This window comes from Octopus bimaculoides, chromosome 10 (assembly GCF_001194135.2).
Source record: "Octopus bimaculoides isolate UCB-OBI-ISO-001 chromosome 10, ASM119413v2, whole genome shotgun sequence".
NCBI lineage: Eukaryota > Metazoa > Mollusca > Cephalopoda > Octopoda > Octopodidae > Octopus > Octopus bimaculoides.
This window is the reverse complement of record NC_068990.1, coordinates 47847686-47872994: the sequence shown is the minus strand read 5'-3', so window position 1 is coordinate 47872994 and position 25309 is coordinate 47847686. Positions and strand designations below refer to the sequence as shown.

General features: G+C 38.3%; 1 protein-coding gene across 6 annotated transcripts in view; it reads right to left on the bottom strand.

The window, feature by feature from the left end:
* The window catches only part of LOC106882190 (organic cation transporter protein), a 137470-nt gene that overhangs the window by 109665 nt on the left and 2496 nt on the right, over positions 1 to 25309 (bottom strand). For 5 of the 6 annotated variants that reach the window (XR_008265051.1, XM_052971176.1, XM_052971174.1 and 2 more), the window contains exons 2-4: positions 13169 to 13343; positions 3237 to 3340; positions 2230 to 2384 (exon numbers count right to left, since the gene is read on the bottom strand). Coding sequence is in view for 5 of the 6 variants with exons in the window: in XM_052971176.1 (XP_052827136.1) it covers positions 2230 to 2384; positions 3237 to 3340; positions 13169 to 13343 (434 nt within the window). In the remaining variant the exon portion in view is untranslated. The remainder of the gene's footprint in view (positions 1 to 2229; positions 2385 to 3236; positions 3341 to 13168; positions 13344 to 25309) is intronic. The other variant, XM_052971178.1, reaches the window with a different exon arrangement.

The window sequence follows — 25309 nt, the reverse complement described above, 5'->3', positions numbered from 1 at the left end:
ATTGTTTTCGTCTTCAGATTCCACATTTTGCTAATTTCTATTTCAAGATGTTTATATTTGCTCAGTTTTTGGTAGGTCTTGACAGATACGTTTATATCGATTGGGACAGTCATATCAATGAGGAGGCATGATTTTTGTCTGAAGTCTTTCAGTATGATGTCTGGCCTATTTGCATCTATCTTTCTGTGAGTTTGAATGGTGAAGTTCCAGAGGAGTGCGATATGATCATTTTCAAGTACTGGGGGTGGTTTGTGTTCCCACCAGTTTTTATCATGGGGCAAGTCCAGGTTTTTGCATATTACCCAGTGAATATATTGTGCAGCTCTATCATGCCTGTTGAGATATTCTGTATTATCGTTATTATTATTATTATTATTATTATTATTATTATTAAGTGAGAGAGCAGTGCATGCCATCAAATATATGAAGCCCAGTACACACATCATGACTACCCATCTGATAAGGGTACACCAGGCACATGCATCACAACCATATGTATGCGATGTAGTGATCTCATAGCAAGATAAATAGTGCATGACCTTGCAAGTGGGGCCCAGTTAGAATTTTCTTCAGGTTGAGTAGCCCATCCCACTCAAAAGGGCAATGAATAAGGGTTGTTTAAGGATGTTGAACAAAACACCCATGTTTCCAAAGGTGAATTATCCAAACCCCAAAGAATTCCTCTCAACACATGGCTATGATGCTTCCCCACTACTTCTGCTCGTGATCAGAAATGGACATATTGTCAGCCATTAAGGGACATGCTCAACTGGTTAAGATCAAACAACTGACAAGCAAATCTATGGTATTGAGCAGAATATTTGCAGTAGCCCATCTTTTATACCAAGACAAATCAATGTACATGATAACACTTCCAATCAGTTAAGATCAGAAGCCATGAGAGCTAATGCCTGGTACTGCATCATCATCATCATCATCATCATCATCATCAATATTATTAAATATTATTATTATTACTTTTGTTGTTGTTATTTCTTTTACAGATTGTCTTTGTTTATTGAATTGAATAATGTTTCAAGAGAATGTCTGCCTTCTTTGCAGGCAAAATCCTTAGCACACTAAACTTAGCAGTATTTCATCTGTCTTTATGTTCTGGGTTCAAATGTCATTAGGGTCAACTTTAGCTTTCATCCTTTCAGGGTTGATGAAATATCAGTAAGAACCAGTCAATAAATGGTATAAACATGTGCCAAACAAGGTACATGACAATGACCAGGCCACAATCATCTGGGATATGCCTCTTCAAACTGACAAAGAAATAAAAGCTAATCGCCCAGATGTAATAATCAATGATTTGAAAAAAAACATCTGCTTACTGATAGACATTGCAGTCTCTTCTGACCAAAATATTTCCCAAAAAGAAGTAGAAAAATTATTTTCTACTCTAGGCACAAGACTGGGGGAGGGGGCCAGTCGATTAGATCAACCCCAGTACACAACTGGTACTTAATTTATCGACCCTGAAAGGATGAAAGGCAAAGTTGACCTCAGCGGAATTTGAACTCAGAATGTAAAAACAGGACAAAATACTGCTAAGCATTTCACCCAGCTTGCCACCTTGCATGGAGAAATTGTCAGAATATAAAGATGAAAACAATACCAGTATTAATTGGAGCACTGAGCATGATAAAAAAATCATATGAACAAAAACGCAGAAACTATACCTGGGCCCTCAACACTACACACTATCCAAAAAATAGCCCTGCTAGGAACAGCCCACATCCTATGCAAGACACTATCAATTCAATAATATAACCCAAGCGAAACAATCCGCAAACACAAGACCACTATTAATTCAATAATACAACCCAAACAAAACAATCCTCAAACACATGACACTCTATATAGCAATATCCAATAAAATAAACAACCACCAGCAGGTCAGATATCCAATGGATTACACACACAACACACAATATAAACACTAATACAACAAAAGACTGCAATCAAACCCCATAACTAAACACACTGATGCAATACAATACCAGGAAGAGTTTGCATTACCCCAACAACAACAACTCATATTCTTCCTAACTGTCATATTCTCTAGGCAAATTTCTAGGTAAATCTAAAAAAAATAGATTAAAAATGTATAAAACTCACTATATTAATTAGATCATTTCTAAATGAAATCTATAGAAAATAGTATGATCTCATGTAACTATGGTGACATAGATGATTTTGATAAACTGTGATGCTTTGACTTACCAAGTACAAAAGCTGTTGCAAAAATACCAACTGAAGACATTCCTCCAAAGAATCGCAGGACAATAAGGATTTCACTGGTTTTGACAAAGTAGAGTGGAAATAAACTTAAAATCTGAATAACCAGAACTATACACTCTGTTAGTTTACGGCCTTTCCTAGAATAAATGAAAAGCAAATCAAACATAATAAATGAAACCTTTCATAAGATATCTATTTTCTATTTGTGAAAGTGTGTGATCTAGTGGTGTGGTTAGATTTTGGGACTCAGGATCATAAGATTGTAAGTTCAGTCACTGGATTGAGTGCTGCATTATGTCTTTAAGAAAAACCCATCATTTCTCATTCCTCCAGTCTACTAAGGTGTAACTGAGTACCAGCTGACTGCTAGTGCACCCTTCTCTCATTCCAGCCATCACATCGTCAATGTTCAGCTGGATAAAGGGTAGGAAAATTCAAAAGCTGTTCACCATGATTATATAAGCACCTAAAACAATTAATGAAAGCATGTTACAGTTAAACTTCTTCTAAGCTCAATTTTCTACCTGATATTCTTTTCCTTCCTACAAGCTATTTTCTTATATTATATCAGTTAAGAAAGGCAAGAAAATAGTGTGGTAATTCAAATTTTTAAAAAGGGAGACATGAGATACAATATGGAGTCCTCTAAGTATAGAGAAATCTCTTTGTTAAGCCTCACAAGTAAAGTTTATATTTGGGACATTGCTGAGCTCAAGCTAATTGAAAAACAATGTAGCTTTCATCCAGCATGCATCACACCTGACTAAATATTCACACTATTCTTTGTGAACATAATGTCAAGAGACGTATGTTTGCATTATGGACCTTGATAAAACATATGCCTGCATTCACTTAGACATTTTGCTGGAAGGAGTTTCGGATTGACAGGTAGTTTTTTGTTGACTTCAAGTTTTTGTATGGATAATCTAGCATTTGTGTTCAACTAAATTATCACATCTTGAATTATAAATTAATTTTCACACACATACCAATCAGAAAGCAATCCAAAAATAAAAGATGCAGTAAACATTCCAGCCATAAAAATCATATTTATAAAGGGGATTTTGTCAGCTTTTCCACACACAAGATTCATCTGTAAAAGAAAATAACAATAATTGTCATTGAAAAACATGTAGCAAGTATTGTGTTTTATCATTATTTCCATAAATTATTTGTTGATAGTTTAGACACAACATAAAGTTTTAGCTAACTCAAACATATAAAGTTAAGTCATAACAAGTGTATCTGCTGTTTTCAACTTGATAACTACATACCAACTACTACTACTGCTGCTGCTGCTGCTGCTGCTACTACTACTACTACTACTACTAATTTATTTCATCTATCTTTGTTCTTCTCATTATAAATGCTACATATTGCCCCTTGGAACTTATACTATACATTTTGCCACCATAACTACAAGCCCCTGATATTCCCTTACTGCAAGTTTTCCCCTCCAAACTCAGACCACCATCTGTACTTTCTGAAGAGGAACTGTTATTATATACACAGCCTAGTAATGAGCTATTTTTACCTCTTATTAAAAGCTATAGACACTAACCCTCATTGGAACACTAAATGATGACAGTTATATAATGTGTGCATACACACACATACACACACGCATGCACACACACGTGTGTGCACACACACACACACACGAGGGGTGTTCATTAAAGATTTTCCCTGACCCACTTCTGGTTTTTGCAGGAAATGGAACTTGTACAGGTTTAATCATACATGTCTCTACATGTCATATTGTAAATTGCAGCTTTCCACTAGTATTCATTTGTCTTTTGCAGCTGCTGAAGTGGACTAAGGTGTTATAATGGAGGCAGTTGAATGCAGATCAGTGATCAGGTTCTTATACTTGAAAGGTCATACACCAAAAGAGACTTCTGATGAGATGAAAGAAGTTTATGGCGACGATGCACCATCATATGATATAGTCAAGCACTGGCACCACCAGTTCAAATGTGGTCCGACATCAGTGGAAACTGTAACTATTCCTGGATAACCACATTCTGCCGTTGATGATGACACCATCCATTGATGACAACACCAATGGAAATCATTGTTTCGGAGGATCGCCACATAACTATTCAGCAACTAGCCCAAGAAGTGTAGGGTCCATGAAAAAAAACTCATTCATGACCATTTGCACATGCAGAAGTTGTCTGCACGATGGATTCCTTGGATGTTCATACCTTTTCAGAAGCAGGAACAAGTCAATTGCTCCCAGACTTTTGGCAATGTGCCAGAAAAATGAGGAGGACTTTTTTGCAGACTTATCACACAAGATGAAACATGGGTCCATCACTATGGCCCTGAGACTAAAGTCCAGTCAAAGCAATAGAAGCATGATAGCTCATCACCTCCAAAGAAGGCTCATGTCCAACCCTCAGCAGGCAAGGAGATGCTCAGTCTTTTGGCACCAGTGCAGAGTAGTGATGATGGATTTTCTAGCAAGGGGCACTAAAATTAATGGGGCATATTATGCTTCTCTGGTGCAGAAACTGCGAGACACAATCAAAGCAGAGAGGTGTAGCATGCTGACCAAAGGTGTCCACCTCCTCCAAAACAATGCCCCAGTTCACAATGCGCATGTTGCCCAGATGAAAGCACACTCCTGCGGCTATGAAATCCTTCCTCACCCCCGTAACTCTTCTGACCTCACACCATCTGGTTTTCGTCTCTTTCCAACCATGAAGTCTTTTCTAAAGGGGAAGCACTTCGTGGATGATGATGCACTTAATTCTTGGCTCCAGACGCAACCTACTGATTTCTACAGATGAGGTCTTCACAGCTGCATAAAGCAATGAGAGAAATGTGTCACCATCGGTGGTGGCCATGTAGACAAGGACTAATAATTATGCCAAGTTTCATTTATCCCAGTATTTGGGAAGTGGGTCCAGGGAAACCTTTAATGAACACCCCCTCATATATATATACAGGGTGAGCTGTAATGATAGGACACATTTTAAATGTTAGTATCATAGAGTACCAAATATATTTATTACATAACTGATATACAGGAGTTCAGCATATTATCTAAGATTTGAATATTACATCCTAGTGATGTTCACCACCACGAAGAGAACATTCACAAGCTTGCTTTCTCTTATCAAGCACACTGCAGCTTAGCATATTAATTGGAATGGCTGCAATCTCTCTACGGATGCTTTGTTTTAGTTCCACTATTGTGTGAGGCCTTTTTGCAGATACCTTATCCTTGAGATAACCCCACAAAAAGTAGTCCAATGGGGTTAGATCTGGTGATCTGGATTGCCATGGATATCACCAAATCTTGAAATGAGATGTCCAGGGAATTATCCTCGAGGAGTTGTCATTGACTAGTGACTAATGGCACCATCTTGCTGTCCCCACATCTGTCAGGGCAAGCCTTTGTAACTCTGGAAAGAAGAATGTCTTCAGCATATGGTCATAATGCACAGCAGTTACTGTTACAGCTGCACCATGTTCATCCTCAAAAAAGTAAGGACCAATCACACATGCATAAGTCACTGCATACCACACTAACCCTCTTACTGTGCAAAGGCCTTTCATGCACTATTTGAAGACTTCCACAACCCCAAAGCCTACAATTTTGGTTATTAACATAACCAGAAAGGTTAAAATGAACCTTATATGATGTGATCAAGTGATGGATAAAATCCTCTTCCTCTCTGCACATATTGACAAATCAATCACTAATAGTTTTTCTTTGCATCTTATCTGGTGGAAGCAATTGCTGCACTAGCTGCAGCTTATATGGATACAAGTATAGGTCTTGTTTTAAAATCTTTCTGACTCTGGTTTGTGAAATATTCAACTGTAGAGCCAATCAACACATCAACATCAAGAGACTTTGTCCCATAGTGTTCCCCACACTTTGGCAGCTCTCTGCACAATGAGACATTCGAGATCGACCTGGGATTTTTCTTCTCAAAATCGCCTGTCTCAGAGAAGTTTGCTGTAAACTCGAATGCTGCTGGAAAAGATAATGGACATAATTAGGTGCATGAGGTGGAAAGCATTCTACCATGACCTAGCCACGCCATCCCTGGAGAGCAACAACTATGGAATCAAATCGAGGGAAATGCCCACCCAAAATCAAGGACCTCGAACCCTTCGAGGCAGACCTGCTGGGCATTATTCCCAAGCTGAAATTCCATAAGTCCTCTTGATCCTTCCAGCACAAGCTCCAGGCCGACATTAGATTGCTAAAAAAACTCAGATAGGTCCCTAATCTTCTCTGATAAGATGGAAACTGAAATCGGATAGACACCCTAAAATATGATAGACTACTAGAAAACAATGTCACACAAAATTATAGGTCTGCTTCCCCACATACATATAATGACATGAACAGTGAAGCCACAAAGTAAGCTAACGAACTAGAGATAGTGGATAGGGTAGAGATTCTAGCTAAAAGAAACGCCTTCATTCCCATAAAAGATCATAAACTGAGTTTTGCCTCAAAGCCTAAGTGCTGCCTGATCAATCTGGCCAAATTTGAGATCAGTCTGGCAAGCAAGCCCATATTGAGAAATATAAATAATGACATAAGGAGGGCCACCAACCTTTCCCTGTGGCACAACACCAATGAAGTGACTGCATGGTTTAACACCAACAAGGGAAGAGGCAGAGCAAGGTTCACCCAGTTTGATATAGTCGACTTTTACCTGTCTATATCAAGAGGACTACTGGCCAAGGCACTTTCTTTCACTAGGAGCTTCACTAACATTAACGACATAGATATAGATGTCATTATGCATGCCAGAAAAACAGTGCTGTTCAACAAAGGTTTGGCATGGGTCAAGCAATCCAACCCCATGAGCTCCTTTGACGTAGTGATGGGGGCCATCGACAGCACTGACGTATGCAACCTCATCAGGTTGTATATCCTCAATACACTTAAGAAAAAGTTCTCCTGTCCTCTTTGGTCTCTACAAAGATGATGCTCTGGCCATCTCTAGGAGAGCAAGTGGGAATACACTTGATAGGCTTAGAAAAGATCTAATCAGCACACTTGCCTCCATGGGATTGAAAATCACCATAGAGACCAACCTCACAACCACAGACTTCTTAGACGTTACGCTCGACTTGGGCTCCAGTACATACAGGCCCTGCCGCAAACCAAACGAGAGGCTAACGTACATCAACACAGTCTCCTGTCACCCTCTCATCATGTTCAAAAGCCTGGTGAAGGGTGTTAGCAAGAGGGTCACAAACATTTCCTCCAACCAACAGATTTTCAATGCAGTGGCTCCTTACTATAACAGGCCCTAGCTGCCAGCAGATTTAGGGACCGCATCTCCTACATACCAACAACCACAGAAGGAAATGCCATAGAAATATCTTTTGTTTGCTCCCCACCCCTCTGTTAACACAAAAACGCCCATAGGTAGAATATTCCTTAAATTGATAGATAAACATTTCACTAGCTCCCATAGGTATGGGCCCATTTTCAACAGATACAATGTTAGAGTCTCTTTTAGCTGTGTCTCCAATATTAAGAGCATTTTAGTTAGCGCCCCTAGGCCGTGGGTAGAGGCAGGATGTTCATGAAGGGACCACAACATATGCCCAGTGGGAAGCCACTGTGAAATCAAAGGGGTCATCTATGAAACCGAAGTACTAGCAAATCCTGGCAGTAGCAGCCATAGATACAGAAACAGGACCAGCAATGCTACCACCATTACCACATTTAACAACATTAACAACAACAACAATAACAGCATTAGTAGTTCTCCTGATGGCATCGAAAGCAGCAACAACAGCAACATCGCCATCAGCAGCAGCATTATCAACAGCTTCTCTAACGTCCATAGTAGCAGACATGACAGTCCTTATAGCAGCAGCAACAGGTCCACTGCTGGTGCCACTGCCAGCAATAAGGGCAATAATAGCAATAATGGTAACAGCAGCATCAGCGACAGTAGCCCTAGCAGAAACACCAGCAGAGCCATCACTAATGACATCTCTAGAAGCAATGACAACTCTCCAACCAATGACGAGGGTCACAATAACAACAGCACCTTCACTATCACCAGCAGTGGCGATACCATCACTGCTGCCGTCACTACCAGCTCCAGTAATCCCAGCTCCAACAACAACGATAACAACAGCAACACCAGTAGATACAGACACAGTGCCAACAACACCCACCCACAGAGATACATCAGATGTTCCGGAAACTCATTCAAGTAGCATCTCTCCAACCACAGATCCTCCTTCAGAGTTCTGAAAAGGAGATAATGTAACGTCATTAGCCAACCATGTATGGCAACTGAGAGAGGATGGAATTCCATACTCGATCTCATGGAAAATCCTCCGGAACCCAGGCCCCTACATCAACAGGACAAAACGATGCAAATTATGCATAGCAGAATGGGTGAGAATCCTAAAGGACTCCCATGAACCAGGGAACATCCTTAACTCTAGAACAGAGATTTTTGAGCCATGTTTACATTTTAGGAGATTCCTGCTAGCCTTATGGAGCCCACAAGATGGCGGCACAGTCAGAAGTCAATAGCTAATAACCAATAGCCAAGGGAGATAAACATCGTTGTTACCTTTGAGTAGTAAGGCATTCCCTCCTCCATATTCTTAAGAGGCATTGGGCCAACAGGTTTTGGGATCTGATGATACACCATAAAGTTAGACCCTTTATGGATGGGAAACCTAAGATAATCCTATAAACTGGCCTTCCACATTTTAAAACAAATATGGAATCCTTTTCTTCAGATGCTGAATAATATCACTCCTTCTCATGTTCCCTACCACATCCCTTTCCCAGTTTTCAGACTTGGCACTATCAATGTAGGTACACACATTGAAAGGTAGGTCTAGCAAGATTGTTGAGATGCTTGAACGGAGGTGTATTAATGTATGTTGCATCCAAGAGGTAAGGTGAAGAGGAGCTTTAGCCAGGTTCCTCACAGGCAAGACATAGATATAAAAATCTTCTGGGAAGGTAACAGTGATGGGGTAGGTGGCATGGGAATACTACTTGCAGAGGAATGGGTGGATAAGGTCATAGGGTAGCCAGAATGGGTGATAGAGTGCTTAAGCTTTGGTTAGTCTTACAGAACAGCATAGTGACAATTATCTTTGCCTATGCCCCTCAAGCAGGCCTACCAAATGAATAGAAGGACCACTTTTATGACATTCTTTTGCAGGCTACCTCAAAAACGAGTGACAATGATCTCCTCTTCGTGGCTGGGGATTTGAATGGGCATGTCAGATGGCAGCCTGGTATCTTCTATGGTGTGCATAGGGGCCATGGATTTGGCTCCCAAAACAAAGAGGGAACAAGGTTACTGGAGTTCTGTGATACAAATAACGTTTTGATCTGTAACATGAACTTCAGGAAGCCAGCCAGCCACCTGATAACCTACTAATCAGGTGTCTGTGCTAGCCAGATAGATTACATTCTCACCAAACAAAGTAATGCATGGTTGCTCCTAAATACAAAGACCCTCCCTGGTGAGGAATGTACCTCCCAGCACAGACTAGTCATTAGTGACTTTATACTCCAGGGCAGAAGGGTGCCAAGAAATAAACAAATCTGGAAAAGAAGGATTTGGAAGTTTAAGGACCGTTCATATGGTCAGAGATTTAGGGACATCATAACTGAGAAATTCGTGGAAAGGAAGGAGGAACTACAGACTTGTGACATAGAAGGTAACTGGGAATTTCTGAGGGACAGCTGGCTGAGTGCCACAGACCAAATCTGTGGCTGGTGCAAAGTCCCATCCAGACCTAGGGTAACATGGTGGTGGAACAATGTGGTATACAGGGCCATTAGAGCTAAGAAACAGGCCTGGAAGACCTGGAAGAACAAGGGTAGCAGGGTTCTGTATCAGACTGCCAGAAGGGATGCAGGTATATCTAGCCAAGAGAGAAGCAGGAAAGAAGTTTGCCTATGTTCAATGATGTGAGGACCAAAGGACAGTGTGAGAGAAAACCATGATGTCAGAGGAGAGAAATGTGTACATATGGATGATGGTGGACTTGCGTGTAATGATTTTGCAAAGAAAGAGGTTTGGAAATGCCGTTATGAAAGACTGCTGAACGTTGAGAATGAGTGGGAGGAGAGTCTGCCAAATGTTGACCCAACTGAGGGACCAGCTACCTGAATTGACAGTTCCATGGTAGATAGAGCAATTAAGGATATGAAGACAGGAAAATCCCCCGACCCCACCAGGAATCTCTGCTGAGATGCTTAAAATATCTGATGGTGTTGGTTATGGTCTAATCACCTGTAGTGTAAATCAGGTGGTTCACGAAAGGGTCATACTCAATGACTGGTGTAGCAACACCATAGTCAACTGCTACAAAGATAAAGGTAATGCCGAGGCAGCTGCAGGAGAAATACATAGCTAAAGATAAACCTCTGTCCTTGGCTTTTGTTGATTTGGGGAAAGCCTTTGACAGGGTCCCTGGTCCCTTATCTGGTGGTCAATGTGAAAACTAGGGATAGACGAGTGATTGGTGAAAGCTGTACAAGCCCTGTACAGGGATGCTATCAGTAAGGTGAAGGTTGGCAATGAGTATAGCAATGAATTCAGGATACAAGTAGGGGTTCCCCAAGGATCAGTCCTCAGCTCCCTCTTGCTCATCATAGTCCTTGAGGAAATAACAGAGGAATTCAAGACAGGCTGCCCCCTGAGAGCTCCTCTACACTGATGACCTTGTTCTTATGGCTGAATCACTGACAGAACTAGAGAAGAAATTTCAGGTGTAGAAGCAAGGTCTAGAATCAAAAGGCCTTAGAGTTAACCTCATAAAAACCAAAGTCTTAGTCAATAGGAAGGCAGACAAATCACAAGTCCTATCAAGTAGATGGCCCTGCTCAATCTGTAGAAAAGGTGTTGGTAGAAACTCCATAAGATGCACCCAGTGTAAGCTTGGGATACATATAAAGTGCAGCAATATCAGAGGAAGGTAATAGGAAAACTAGCTTTTGTATGTGGAAGATGCACTGATACAATAAACACTGAAAATTAGCAGAAAATAGACTCCATCAACTGCCAGAGGGACAAGCTAGAGAGAGTAGATAGCTTCCATTATCTAGGTGACCAAGTTAGTAGCAGAGGTAGATTCTCCAAGAGCATAGCTGTGAGAATAAGATTAGGATGGGCAAAGTTCAGAGAGCACTTACCCCTGTTGGCAACAAAAGGCCTCTCTCTCAGAGTGAAAGGCAGATAGTTTGATGCCTGTGTACAAACAGCTATGCTGCATGATAGTGAAACATGGACTGTGACCACTGAGGACAGGCTTGAAAGAAATGTAGCCAGTATGCTTCGCTGGATGTGCAATGTCAGTGTGCATGTATAACAGAGTGTAAGCATCTTGAGAGAAAAGTTAGGCATAAGAGGCATTAGATGTGGTGTACAAGAGAGATAACTGCACTGGTATGGTCATGTGATGCATATGGACGAGGACAGCTGTGTAAAGAAGTGCTGGTTTCTAACTGTGGTTGAGGCAGACCCAGAAAGATATGGAACGAAGTGGTGAAGCATGATCTTCAAACTTTGAGCCTCGCAGAAGAAATGACTAATGATCGAGACCTTTGGTAATGTGCTGTGCTTGAGAGGACCTGTCAAGCCAAGTGCACCCATGCTGGTGGCATGTAAAGAACACCTTTCGAGCATTGGGCCTCATGAAGGCAAAGTGGCTGAATTCCTTTCGAGTGTTGGGCCTCATGAAGGTAATGTGGCTGAGTTCCTTTCGAGCATTGGGCCTCACAGAGGTAAAGTGACTTTCTTTTCGAGTGTTAGGTCTTGTGAAGGCAATGACTGAGACCTTTGGCATTATGTCATGCTCGAGAAGAAAACCTATCAAGCCAAGCAAAATCACAGTCATGACAGGTACCGATCATGCAGATCAGCACCCATGCTGGTGGTACATAAAAACACCCTGGTTTCATGTAAGTGGTGCCTGTGCTGGTGGCATGTAAAAGCACCCATTACATTCTCAGAGTAGTTGGCATTAGGAAGGGCATCCAACCATAAAAAGCAAATCAGACTGGAGTCTGGTGCAGCAAGCCAGCCTGGTCAAACCGTCCAACCTATGCCAGCATCGAAAACGGGCATTAAATGATGATTATGATATATATATGTATATATATTTGAGCATGTATCTGTTTATGTACCTGCACTCATATGTTGTTCCATGAAATATACAGCTATGAGTTGTTGTCATTGTTATTGTTTAAATAAGGATCAGTACTAATCATGCAAGCTCATGATCAATAACATTCCAGTTATGACCATCCCTGGAATCCTTTTGATCATAAGTCTGCTGCATTAGTGATGATCTAACCTAAACAACAATGACAACATGCAGTAACAATGAATGAAATAATAGTAAAACTAAAGAAACATTCAAAAATCTTATCTTTAACAAAACTTATAAATTCTGGTCATTGAAATAACATTACAAAGTAAGTAATAATGAGATATTTCAATGGCAACATTCTTTGAGAACATATATGCCACTGGACACTCTGTAGAACCACATTATTATAAATCTACAGAGTCTTTTGCTCATCTTAGAAGAGTTTTGTTAAAGACATACATTTCACAAGTTAATGAGGATCTACTAGATATATAGTAATAGATTCTGCCATGAATAGGGACCTGAGTCAAATGTAGATTTGCTTGTGTTGAGTGCATAACATCTCTTGTATTATGGACTAGTCCTAAAGAAAATGGAAGAATGTATCAAATAAGAGAGAGAGAGACAGAGACAAAGACAGACAGACAGACAGACAGAGGCAGACAGACCATCAGACAGAATGACAGACAGACTAACAGACAGACAGAAATAGCAAAAACTAGGATGTTTACTCAGTAGCTGTTATCATTCCTGTTAACTAAAATACAAAATATAATTCCGAAAGTATAGTTACATCTGTTGCAGCTGTAGCCGTAAAATCTGATTTATCATATACCCAAGATTTACAGGCAATTGTTTCCTCAGTTCTGTCTGTAGTATTAAATCCTGTCCCATTATTTGGATAAAGGTAACATTCATCTTTTGTGCTGTTGTATGTAATGTTTCCATAAGTGTGGTTACTGACACAACTGTAAATATAATAAATATAAATATCAGATTTTGGTTTCTACAATAGTATACACTTCATTTAATTTCATTTCAAATATGGAAATAGGAATATGGTTATTGGTTGGCAAAATACTTTGAGTGTATGTTCTGACTAAAACCTGACTGTATAGCCTAAATGTATGTGCTGGCTGTATATTCTGATTATATATAACCTGACTGCATTTTCTGATAATATGTCCTTTCTGAATATAACTTTGATATGGAAACAAATATATTTGCAGTAGTATTTGTGTTCAACTAATTTTCAGACACACCAATCAGGAAGCAATCCAAAAATAAGAGATGCAGTGAGTATTCCACTCATAAAAATCGTATTTGCGAGATTCATCAATTGTGTTAATCACATGGACTTCATTTGGTTGTTTGTGAGATCTTTAAAAAAGAACTGAATCAAATTGTAAGCAAGCTAAATTAAGTATTGACTCTTACAATGACAATGAAAAGTTTGGAGGTACATTTGATGAAAATTATATAAATGCAGTTAATATTTATGCTTATCTGTATCATACTACTAAACTTTGTGAAATAGTTCCTATTACAGATGATCCTCTTACTTAATAAATTTAGACATTGGCAATATTAAAAAACAAAAACAATACTTACTTCATTTGTAGATCTCCAACAAAAATTGAAATATTTCAGTTTTAGTAGTTAAAGAGGAGCATGTACATAAATAGCAATAAATCAATGTCATTAAGACAAGATGGAATTATTTATTTGAGATGTTAGAATGAATATTGTTCCTTAAAAATAGCATTGCAAAAGTTACAATTGATTTGGAGTAATCTCTCGAGTTTTTCAGACAATGAATTTTATACTTTTCATGCTGATGCATCAGCAATACAAGAAATATAAAATTGGAATTGTAAACCTTGGCCAAAGAGATCCTACCTTGATCTCTGTAGAAAGCATATCTATTCTAGAATTAAATTGACAAAATACTCCAGTGTCTCTCTTACTAAGAGATGTATCAAGAAAATTAACAAAAGAGCAAAGGAATTAAATTCTGAAGGACTTGATGAGGTATTTTAACAAACCATTTTTTGAGAGATGTTTTGGATGCAAACTACTCATTTCTAATTTCACTATTAGAGACCTCATTGCAAAATATCACGGAGAAACTGTATAAGAGAATGTTCATCATTTCAACAAAAGAAACTCTTACTTGCCATTTTGAAATCAAGCCCATGATAACTGAAACAATTTGTTCAGCAAAATAAAACTCCATTAACAAAACTGTTGAAAACAATCATGAGAGTCCTCAATCATCCAATCAAAGAAATGAAAATGCTTAAGATTACTGGACGTCAAATTGTTAACTTGCAGAAATTGTTCCTTGTTCTCAGTACTCTTCCTCCAACATCCTTCAAAGCAGAGAGAGCTTTTCTTTTCCATAGTAGAGTTCTTTATTACAAAATTGCAGTCAAATCTGAATGACATCTCCATAGTACAATTTATGCTTCTTGAGAGACAAAGCTGTCAATATCTGATTGAAATATATTTCACTATTCAGAACATTTTATATCATGTTTTTTTCATGAATCACTGGAGCTTTCAATACAAGTATATTTGATTTTAAATGGAATAACTTTTTCATTCGTGATTCTTGTGTCTAAAATCCCCTTAGGGTCCGCTTGTGGAACCCCAATTTCTTTTATGTTCTTGATTTCCTACAAGTTTTAGAAGATTGTGAAACCCTATTCTCAGTTCTATGTTTGTCTTGATTATATGTCTTGACTATATATTCTAACTTTAAGTTATTTTTATATCCTTGTATTGGATATATAATATAATGAAGCAGGGGAAAAGAACATATATACACGACGTACTACTATTACTATTACACAAGCGTCAACACTATATCAAAGGCTCACAGTGAACTGCTATCAACACAAACTGCCAATCACTCACAGTTCTTTGTTTTATAGCAATGAGACAGTCTACCTTTAGTCACTTGCGGGGTGGTTGGAATCCTTCCACAACATCTCCCTGTTTTAGAATCAGTCTCCCCATCTTCTCCCCTTTTGAGAATTGAACTCCACTCAGAGTTTAATGTCTCTTCCACTTAGGGTTCAATTCCAATGCTTCCATTCTTTTCCATTTTCCAGTGCTAGAACATACAGTTTCAAATTGTTTTGGTGTTAGTACCTCAAAAATGTCATACAATACTTCCATGGGGATTTCATTTCGTTTTATCTGTGAATCTTTTCTTAGTCTTTTGTGTTCAACATTTTTTCCTTTTACCAGGAATAACATTCTTCCAATTTGTTTAATTATTACACTATCCTCCCAGCTTTCTTTACCATAGCATATTTATAGGTTTTAAAAAACTTTGTTACCTAACTTGAAGAATTTTGCAGTATTTTTGTTGTTCACCTTTTTTTTATTTTCATTCGGTATCAGCTTATCATAGACAGATCTGACTTTTGTAGCAAACATCAATTCTGTAGGTGATATTCCTTACAGTGCATTTGGAACAGGTGTTACTTGGTACACTCATAGAAATTATTGAAGTACAAAATCAGACATCACATCATCGTTTGCCTTTTTCACTGCCCTCTTGAAGGTGTCAACAAAACGCTCCACTTGTTCATTTGATATGGTGGAGTGGTGACAAAATTTTCTGAATTTGTCTGAAGTAAATTGAGTTTCATTATCAGACACAATGGTATCCAGAATACCATATCTGGTGAACAATTCATGTAAAAAACTAATTATAACTGCAGATGTCGGCTCTTTATACTTATGCACTTCAGACTACTTTGTAAAACTATCCACCAAAACAAGATAATATGAACCCTTAAATGATCTTGTGTAATCAATGTGCAGTCTGGCCTATGGAACATCTGTAAGACTCATCAAAGGGCAGAAGAACTACTGTGTAGTCAACGACCAATTCAACAATGTTTGATTGTGATGCATGTGTGAAAATTTGTGTGAGTGTGTGTATGTGTGTGCATGCGCGCATGTGTGTGTATCGTGTGTGTATTTTGTGTGTGTATTTTTGTGAGTGTTGTGTTTTATATATTGTATAAAATTTTTAATTTTTTATATACTTTTACATGTACTTTTACATCCCAAATTTATTTTATTCTCTTATCTCTATTTTATCTTCTTCATCTTTCTATCTGTGATTGGGGTATGTGGGGGTACACCCCTCATGGCATAACGTCCATGCACTGCATAGATGGAATGGGGTAGACAGGACTCCCTGAGCTGAGCTGAAGGCAGCCTGCTAGGAGGAGAAAATCTCTTATAAGAAAAACCAGCTGCAGAATTGAAATACCAAGTTGGTGTCTGGTGTGGGATAAATTTACCTCATGGATAAATTTACCTCATCCCTTGAGATGATGTATGTAAAAATACCAGGATGAAGAACTGGTGATCCACTTCTATATCAGCTACCAAAAGAATTACCATGATGTCCACTTGCAGTACCAGGGTTCAAGCCCCTGCTTCTTCAGTTCCAAATTCTCACCTTATTTCCCAAGAAACGTATGACCAGCTACCTCTAAACTATTTAGAGTAGGGTAGCTATGAAGAGGTAGATGTAGATGCAGGAACAACAAACAAATTTATGAAGTGCAAAAGACCTGTTGTTAACAGCACCTTTAACTCACGAACTTTATCAAAGACAAGCAGAAAACAAGAACTTCTGCAATGTGTAAAGAAAAACAAAGTTGATATCTTGAGCATCCAAGAACACAGGCATCATCACCCTGACACAAATTTGAAGTATACCAACCTTGATAGATACCAACTTATTACAACCTCTGCTATTTAAAACTCCCAGGTGGGAATTTTTAATAGCAGAGGTTGTAATAAGTTGGTATCTATAGGTGGTGTTGATATTTTCCTATCTCCAAGAGCCTCAGGGAACTTGCTCTCTGTTGAGAAAATATTTCACCGCATAAGTGTTGCCAAGCTGAGTAGTAACCCTCAAACCACATTCATTGCATGTTACTGCCCAACTAACACAAGTGATGAGAAACTTGCAGATGACTTCTACCCTGATCTGAAGGGAGTAATGGAAAGTATCCCTTCTCACAACTTCCTTGTTATAGCAGGTGATTTTAATGGCCAAATAGGGAGGGATGATGTTCTATTCACCTATAACAAGGAGATTAACTAGAACGGGATAAAAACTGATTGATTTTGATCATGAGTTCCAACTTCAGATTGCAAACACAAAGTTCATGAAACACCCAAAGCATTTGTGGACATTCTAGCACCTATCTGGATCTTAATTATAAATTGACTACATACTTGTGAGAAACAAATGGAAGAACAGTGTCCGAAATGGACAGGCATTCTCTTCCTTTGCATCTATTGGCTCAGACCATAGAGTTGTTTCCATATACACTGTTCTCAGCCTTAGATCATCAAAACCAGCAGTCCAAAAGCCCATGAAACAGGTGGACTGGCCCAAGATATCATTAGATAAAAACTTAGCGCACTCATTTGTAGTGGATGTTAAAAATCGTTTTGAACTGCTCTCAGAGCACACTGACAACATTGAAACACAATATAATAACCTCATAACAACCACAGAAGAAATTGCCCTTTCAAAACTACCAAAGAAGGAAAGAATAAAGCACAGATCAATTCATGAAGATGTCCATATGAGAGAAACAAGGAAGTATCTAGAAAGATCAAAACTTAGACACAAACAGAGGCCTACTAAAAATAACTTCAAAGATGCTTCCAAAGTTCAAGGAACACTAGATGAGGCATAAGCCAATGTAGAAACAGATTACTTTCTAGCTGAGATTAACAAAATTGCGAACTTGCATACTGCAAAGCAACATGCTGCAGTGTGGAAATTAATAAACACACTAACTGGAAAAAAATTTAAGCCCTCCATCAGGCTTAAAGGTGGTTCCTCTGAAAAGTGCAAGGCCAACTGGTTTGACCAATTCCAGAAACTTCTTGGAGAACCACCACAAACTAGCATTCTTCCACTTCCTCTACACCAAATATCTAATGTATTAGACATCAACACGGACTTTTTCACATTGGTTGAGCTCAAAGTAGCTCTCAGTGGTTTTGCTTACAATAAATCTCCAGGACTCAATAACATGCCAACATTACTGTAGAAAGATCCAATATTTCATGAAACCTTACTAGGTTTCTGCAATGACACATTTTCACATCATTTACCTCTAACATCTTGGTTGAAGGGTGGAATTGTTCCTGTCCCCAAAAAAGGTGATCTAACAAGTGCAGCAAATTATAGAGGCATTACTCTGATCCCAATTGCAGCAAAAGTTTATAACAAACTTCTGCTTAATAGGATTGTACCTATGCTTGATCCACTTCTTCATAAGAATCAGAATGGCTTTAGAAGGGGTGAGTCAACAACTGCTCAAATCCTCCCTGTCCATTGCATGCTGGAAGAAATGAAAAAGTTTAACAAGAGCGTCATAATCTGTTTTGTCAACTTTTGCAAAGCATTTGATTCCATCAGCAGAGATCTTATGTTTAAAATCTTTGCACTCTATGGTATTCCTCCCAGAATTGTTGATGCTATCAGAGCGCTGTACACAAACACCACTGCCACAGTTATATCTCTTGATGGAGAGACTGATTTCTTTGAAGTTGAAGCAGGTAAATGCAGGGTGACACACTCACTCCTTTCTTGCTCATCATTGTTCTCGACTATGTTCTACGCCTTTCTCTAGATAGTATGGAGGAAAAGGGACACCTTTTGAAACCCCACCAGAGCAGTCGGCATTGTGCACAATATTTAACTGATCTTGACTTTGCTGACAATCTTGCCTTGATGTCCCATTGTATTATTGATGCAGAATCATTGTTACAAGCACTGGAGAAAGTAGCAGACCAGGTCGGCCTTTATTGCAATTAGAGTAAGACAGAGTTTATCACAACCTCCTCCAAATTAACTGAACTTAAATCACTCAATAATATACCAATCAAAAACTTTGATAACTTCAACTATCTTGGATCACACATAGTAGACCCCCAAAAGGACTTTTGTATCTGCGAAGCTCTTGCTTGGCATGCATGTAACAGACTTGATCAGATCTGGCACACAAACCTTCTAACCATGTTAAAAGTTAAAACATTTAAAACACTGATTGAGCTGGTCCTTCTCTATGGATCAGAGATCTGGACCTTATTGGCTCTCTTAGAAAAACAAGTAGATGGAACATATACCAGTCTGCTCAAAAAGATACACAACATCAATTGGAGATCACACCCAACACTTAATAACATCTACAGAATTGTGATGCTAATGTTCCTCAAGTTAAAGCAGAAATGGCTACAATTTGCTGGCTACTGTCATGGAGCAGAGAAAGAGGTTATCTCATCCCTATGGTATTCCTCTGGAAGTGTTTTCTCCAGGAAACTGACATTTCTCGGATTCAGGGCTCGATATTAGAGATCTGAACACAGCAATGCAGGACCGTGTAGTGTGGAAAGGGATTGTCAATGGAGTTTTGACCAACCATAATTTGGTTGAAGGATGATGATGAAAGGTTCAGGCTATATGAAAAAATATGAATATTTAGCCATGGCAGTGACTATTTAGACAGTGACAATGGTGAGAAGCTGTAGGAGAATATTATTATGATGATACCAACGAAAAATTTATAGTACATAGCTACAATATAAACCCAATGTTCGGCCAGCTGTCTGAAGAAAAGACAGTTAAGCTTATTTTAAGAAAAAAGATGTTTGGGATCTATAAAAGGATTTAGTTTAAGTTATGAACCCACGGTGAATAGCATCTCAATTAAATCAAAGCATTTATGAATTTTCAAATAAAATATCATTGGATAATTTTTTTCTCTCAACAGTTTTAGATATTAACATGAACTATTGTGAAATATACGTAGTCTTTAATTTGACTTTCTAAAATGTAATCGGAATTAGTAACAGAAGATATTTTCAGTCAAATAGATTAAAACAGCGCAGTTGAGCTGATGTAGGAAAGAGTCTTTTAATAATTGTTTCTAACATAGGCGCATGGTTTTTGGAGGAAGGAATACCATCAACTTCAATATTTAATAAAAGCACTCAGAGAGTGCTGACCTCCGCCAAGCAGCTCATTTCCACCCATATACACGCATGTTGAAAATCGCCCAATTTCCCAAACCAACACTGGCAAAAGCATAACCTCCTCCCATACTTATCTCGACCATCGTCATCATCAACACTGTCTCTGCTTTCACCACAATCACCATCAAAACCACGATCACCACAATCAATTTCTTTACACAGTTGAAAATCCATTATCCGATACTCATGGGACTGAGATTGTTGCAGATTTTTTATTTTTCTAATTTCAGAATGCTTTATTAAAAAAAAAAAAAAATTGCATCTACAAAACAGAACAGTTTGAGGATAAAAAGCAGGTCTAAATACAATAGCTTATAGACGTACTCTGAATGTAGTTCTATATAAATCTTTAATAATTTTGTTAAGAAATGTTAAGATATCAGCCTCTACCCACGTTGTCATGCTTTGATTAAAAGGTTACAGCATAAATTAGATTACTTGGATACGTTTCGACCGAAGTTGACTCAGGCCATGTCTAATTTAATAGCACCACCTGGAAGAGATACACAGTCAGTTCTGGGGAACTGTAGCCCATTCAAGCAGAGGGTTATTGTTTTCAGAGACATATCTGGGTGTGGGTGGTTTATCTGGTATTTGTTGGAGGTAATCATCTAGAGATTGTTTGAATACTGTGAAGTTACTTTCCTCCTTTATGTGTGTCTGGCACGATGTTGAAGAAGCAGGGCCAATTGAGGTGAAATAGTTCTGTAATAGTGTTGTGATACGACACAAACATTTCTGTAGTAGACGGATGGCACAGGGGACAAGCCTAGGATGAATTTTAAGGATGAGCAATGCTGATGGAATATTTTCCACATCATACAGATGATATAGAACTCACAGTGGCAGTGGCAGGAGCAAAGCCTGAGCTTTTTTGAGTTGATCCCAATAGCCAAGGCTTGTCATGTCATCCTCCACAGGCCTCCGCCAAACAGCTCATTTTAAGATAGATACGCGAGTAAAATTACTAATAGAGAAACGAAAATAAGCTTTGGAAACAGCAACACCACCATGGGTTAAGCAGAAACAATGAACGTGTTTTCAAGGGAGATAATCAAAGAACATAACATTGTAATACTTCTTGTAAAGTAAATATAGCAAATGAAAAATCCTTCAAGAATCCATACAAATTCCTGGATCACTACCAAAATTTTATCATCTGTTCCTTGTATCATTACCAACTTTTCCTGCAGGTTTCATCAAATGCTGTTCAAAACTTTTTGAGTTATTTTGCACACAGACGGACAGACGGACAAACCAGTGCCGATGAAAACATAACCTCCTTTCTTGGCAGAGGTAACAAGTATTATATTTCATCAACAGTTGCTTCCTCCCCCATTTGAGATGAAAAGCAAAGTTGATCTCACAAACATTTGTACTCAATGCAGAAACCCCCTAGACAAATACTACATAGCATTTCATTTGCTGCTCTAAAAATCCAACCAAAATTGTTTTAATAATACCAGAGAGTAGAGTATCTAATTTGTTGCTTTGTGGTTCTGAAATCACCTCTCTCATGTCAAATTATTAGTTACAAATAATATACTATGCTCAAGTTGGTCAGCATGCATTTCTCTCCTGCTTACAGAAATAGTATTTGTACATTTATATTCACCTATTATTCATGCATGATCTAAAGTTCAAATTCAGAAGATCTTAATAAGCATATATTGGAGTTTTAAGATTTTAATTATAACTAATCATGCAATTTGACCAGAAAATATATCTTAACTAATCTTCATAGCAAGACTAAAATTTTACACATTTAACATATAACATCAGTTATGTTATATATTTATTGTATAATGTGAAGGCACATGACTCATTGGTTAGAGCGTAGAAATGAACTGTGATGTCACTGGTGCCAATTTATATCAGCTTTCGCCTTTCTCTTGGACAATGTTGCTGGCATGGAGAAGAGAGACTGATATGCATGGGTGACTGCTGCTCTTCTTCAAACAACCTTGCCTGGACTTGTGTTTTGGAGAACTTTCTAAGTGCAACCCTATGGTCATTTGTGACTGAAGGGGGTCTTTATCTATACTCTTGCCTTTTTACCCTATATGGTATAATGTATACATAATTTTGTTAATAACACTAAATTCTGTAAATAACACTCTATTGAAAGAAGACAAAACTCTGGTACACTGCAATCACAACATTCCACACTGAATATGACATCAGTCTATCACAGGGTTACTCATTTACTACTGAGGGGACTGGAACAGCATGAGATGAAGTATTCTGCTCAAGAACACGATGTATCATCCAGTCTAGGAATTGAAACTATGATTTTGCAATCATGAATGCACTTAATCACTAGGCCATATGCTTTTACTACTGTTTCATATGCTATGTGATAAAATATTTAATTTATCCTGTATCTTTTGGTACTAGTTATCGATTAAAGGGAGAACTGTAACCATCTTGTAACTTCATTAATAAAAATTCAAGCTAATATTAAAAATATCTAAGCAAATTCAAATAAACTTTAAAAATACCCAGTCAACTATATCAGCAGAAGACTATTTATGCTCTTTGGTGTGAATATCTGATTGCTAAATTATCTAGCTGTTAAAGACATATTACAGAAATATCTTTAAGCATAATGATGCCTAAATACAAATTGCATAAGTAATAGATTAAAAAATCTTTGAGTTGTACTTGTCAAGTAAGTTGAAATCATGAAATTTAGAAATCAGATAAATTTCAGAAAGTGAACCAAGCTTTTTTACAAATACCAAAGTATTAAACAAGACAAACAAAGACATTAAAAGGGGGGAAAAAAATTGAATTTGTTATATAATACAAGAAGGCAGTGAGCTGACAAAATCACTGTTTCAGACAAAGAGCTTAGCAGCATTTCTTCCAATTTTATGTCCTGAGTTCAAATACCACTAAGGTCAACTTTGCCTTTCATTCTTTTGGGGTTGATAAAATAAAGTACTATCTCAGATATTTTAGTCCATCTCAGAATTTAACCATTGAGTTGATTAACACTAGATATTTGGAGATTCATCATTATCTCATTTAAAATATGTCAAGAATGATATCATATCAGTGTCTAGTACAGTCAAAAAAACACAGTCATCTGAAATAATGTGCCACTTTCTTCTAGATAACAATAACAAAAAAATAATTCTATATTTCTTGTACAGAAATTATATAGCATGTCTTGCTGTAGAGGAGATATATAGTTACCCCAGTCAGAGGGAGAGAGCAAGAGAGACAGTAAAGGTGAGAGGGAGCAAGAGAGAAGGTGGCAGTATGCCAGGGCATTCTCTCAAGGTATAGAGATAAGAATTTAAAAGGGTAGGTAGAACATTACTGAGAATGTATGAGTTAAAAATTCATGTGAATGCAAAAGAGAATGGAGAGAGAAGAGGGAGATGCAGTAACTGGTGAAACCAGGGTATATAGAGGAGGGGACAACAGGATAGCAATGATACAATTGGCAGGGAGGATTGATTTGGGCTGCAGGAGTGATTGGGGGAGGGAGAGATAAGCATGGTGCATGAAAAAGAAGAAATGTGAGGAAGAGAAGAAGAAGAGAAGGAGAGAGAAAGAGGAGAGGAAAAGAAAGAAAGATGTAGTTTGATTTATTGGGGTAGGGTGTGTGAAAGCTTAATGTTACATGTGAGTGGGTCACAGTGCTCTCAGAATTCAGTTTTACTCAGGTTAGTGGGTCTTCTCAAGGACTTCATATCACCAAAAATCTTGGTCCATTGTCATGTCCTTCATAAGGCCCAACATCTTGTGATCAGCTCCCACTATTTCATCCCATGCCTTCTTGAGTCTCCCTCTTCCACATGTGCCATCAACTTTAAGCAATTGGCACCTCCCTATGCAGCTGTCTTCATTCATATGCATCACATGTCCAAAGTAATGTAGTCCTCTCTCTTGTATGCTGCATCTCATTCCACTTATACCCAACTTCTCTCTCAGCACATTTGTACTTTGGTGTACATTCACCCTGATGTTGCATATCCATTGGAGTATACTAGCTTTAATCCTCTCTAGTCTACATATGTCTTTTGCATTCAGAGCTCTTGTCTCACTACCATGGAGTATAGTCATTCATACACAAGCGTCATACAATCTGCCTTTCACTTTGTGTGAGAGAGAGAGAGAGAGGGTCGTTTTATAGTTAATAGAGGTAATAATTCTCTGAACTTTCACCATCCTATTCTAATTCTAGCAACAATATTTTCAGAATATCTTCCACCACTGCTAATTTGATCACATAGGTCACAGAAACAATCTACAACCTCAAGAGAGCCTCCTGAGCATTTGAGAGTGTCTAATCCCCATGTGTTCTTAGTACTTGTTGTTTCTCTGCATCTGCTACATATGAAGGTGACTTTATTTGTTAACCTACCTGTGATTCCACTGCACCTCTTATATATCCATAGCTTGCACTGGGTGCAATGAATAGAATTTCTTCCAGCACCTTTCCTACATATTGAGCAGGGCCATTTACATGACAAAAAGAGAGTCTTATCCACTTTCTACTCACCACAACTATGGTCCTTGCTACATTAACTTTAAGGCCCTTTGATTTCAGGTCTTTCTTCTCCAGTTCTATTTCATATTCTGTTATAAGAACGAGGTCATTGGCATATAGTAGTTCCCATGGGCAACCAGCTTTAAATTCCATTGTTATGGCCTGGAAGACAATGATGAACAAAAGTGGACTGAGAACTGAGCCCTGGTGAAACCCTACTTGTACACTAAATTCATCAGTGTGCTCATGGCCAACTCTCATCCTACTAATAGCACCAGTATACATGGCTTGTACAGCTTTAACAAGCCACTCATCTACTTCCTCAGAGACCACATGTGT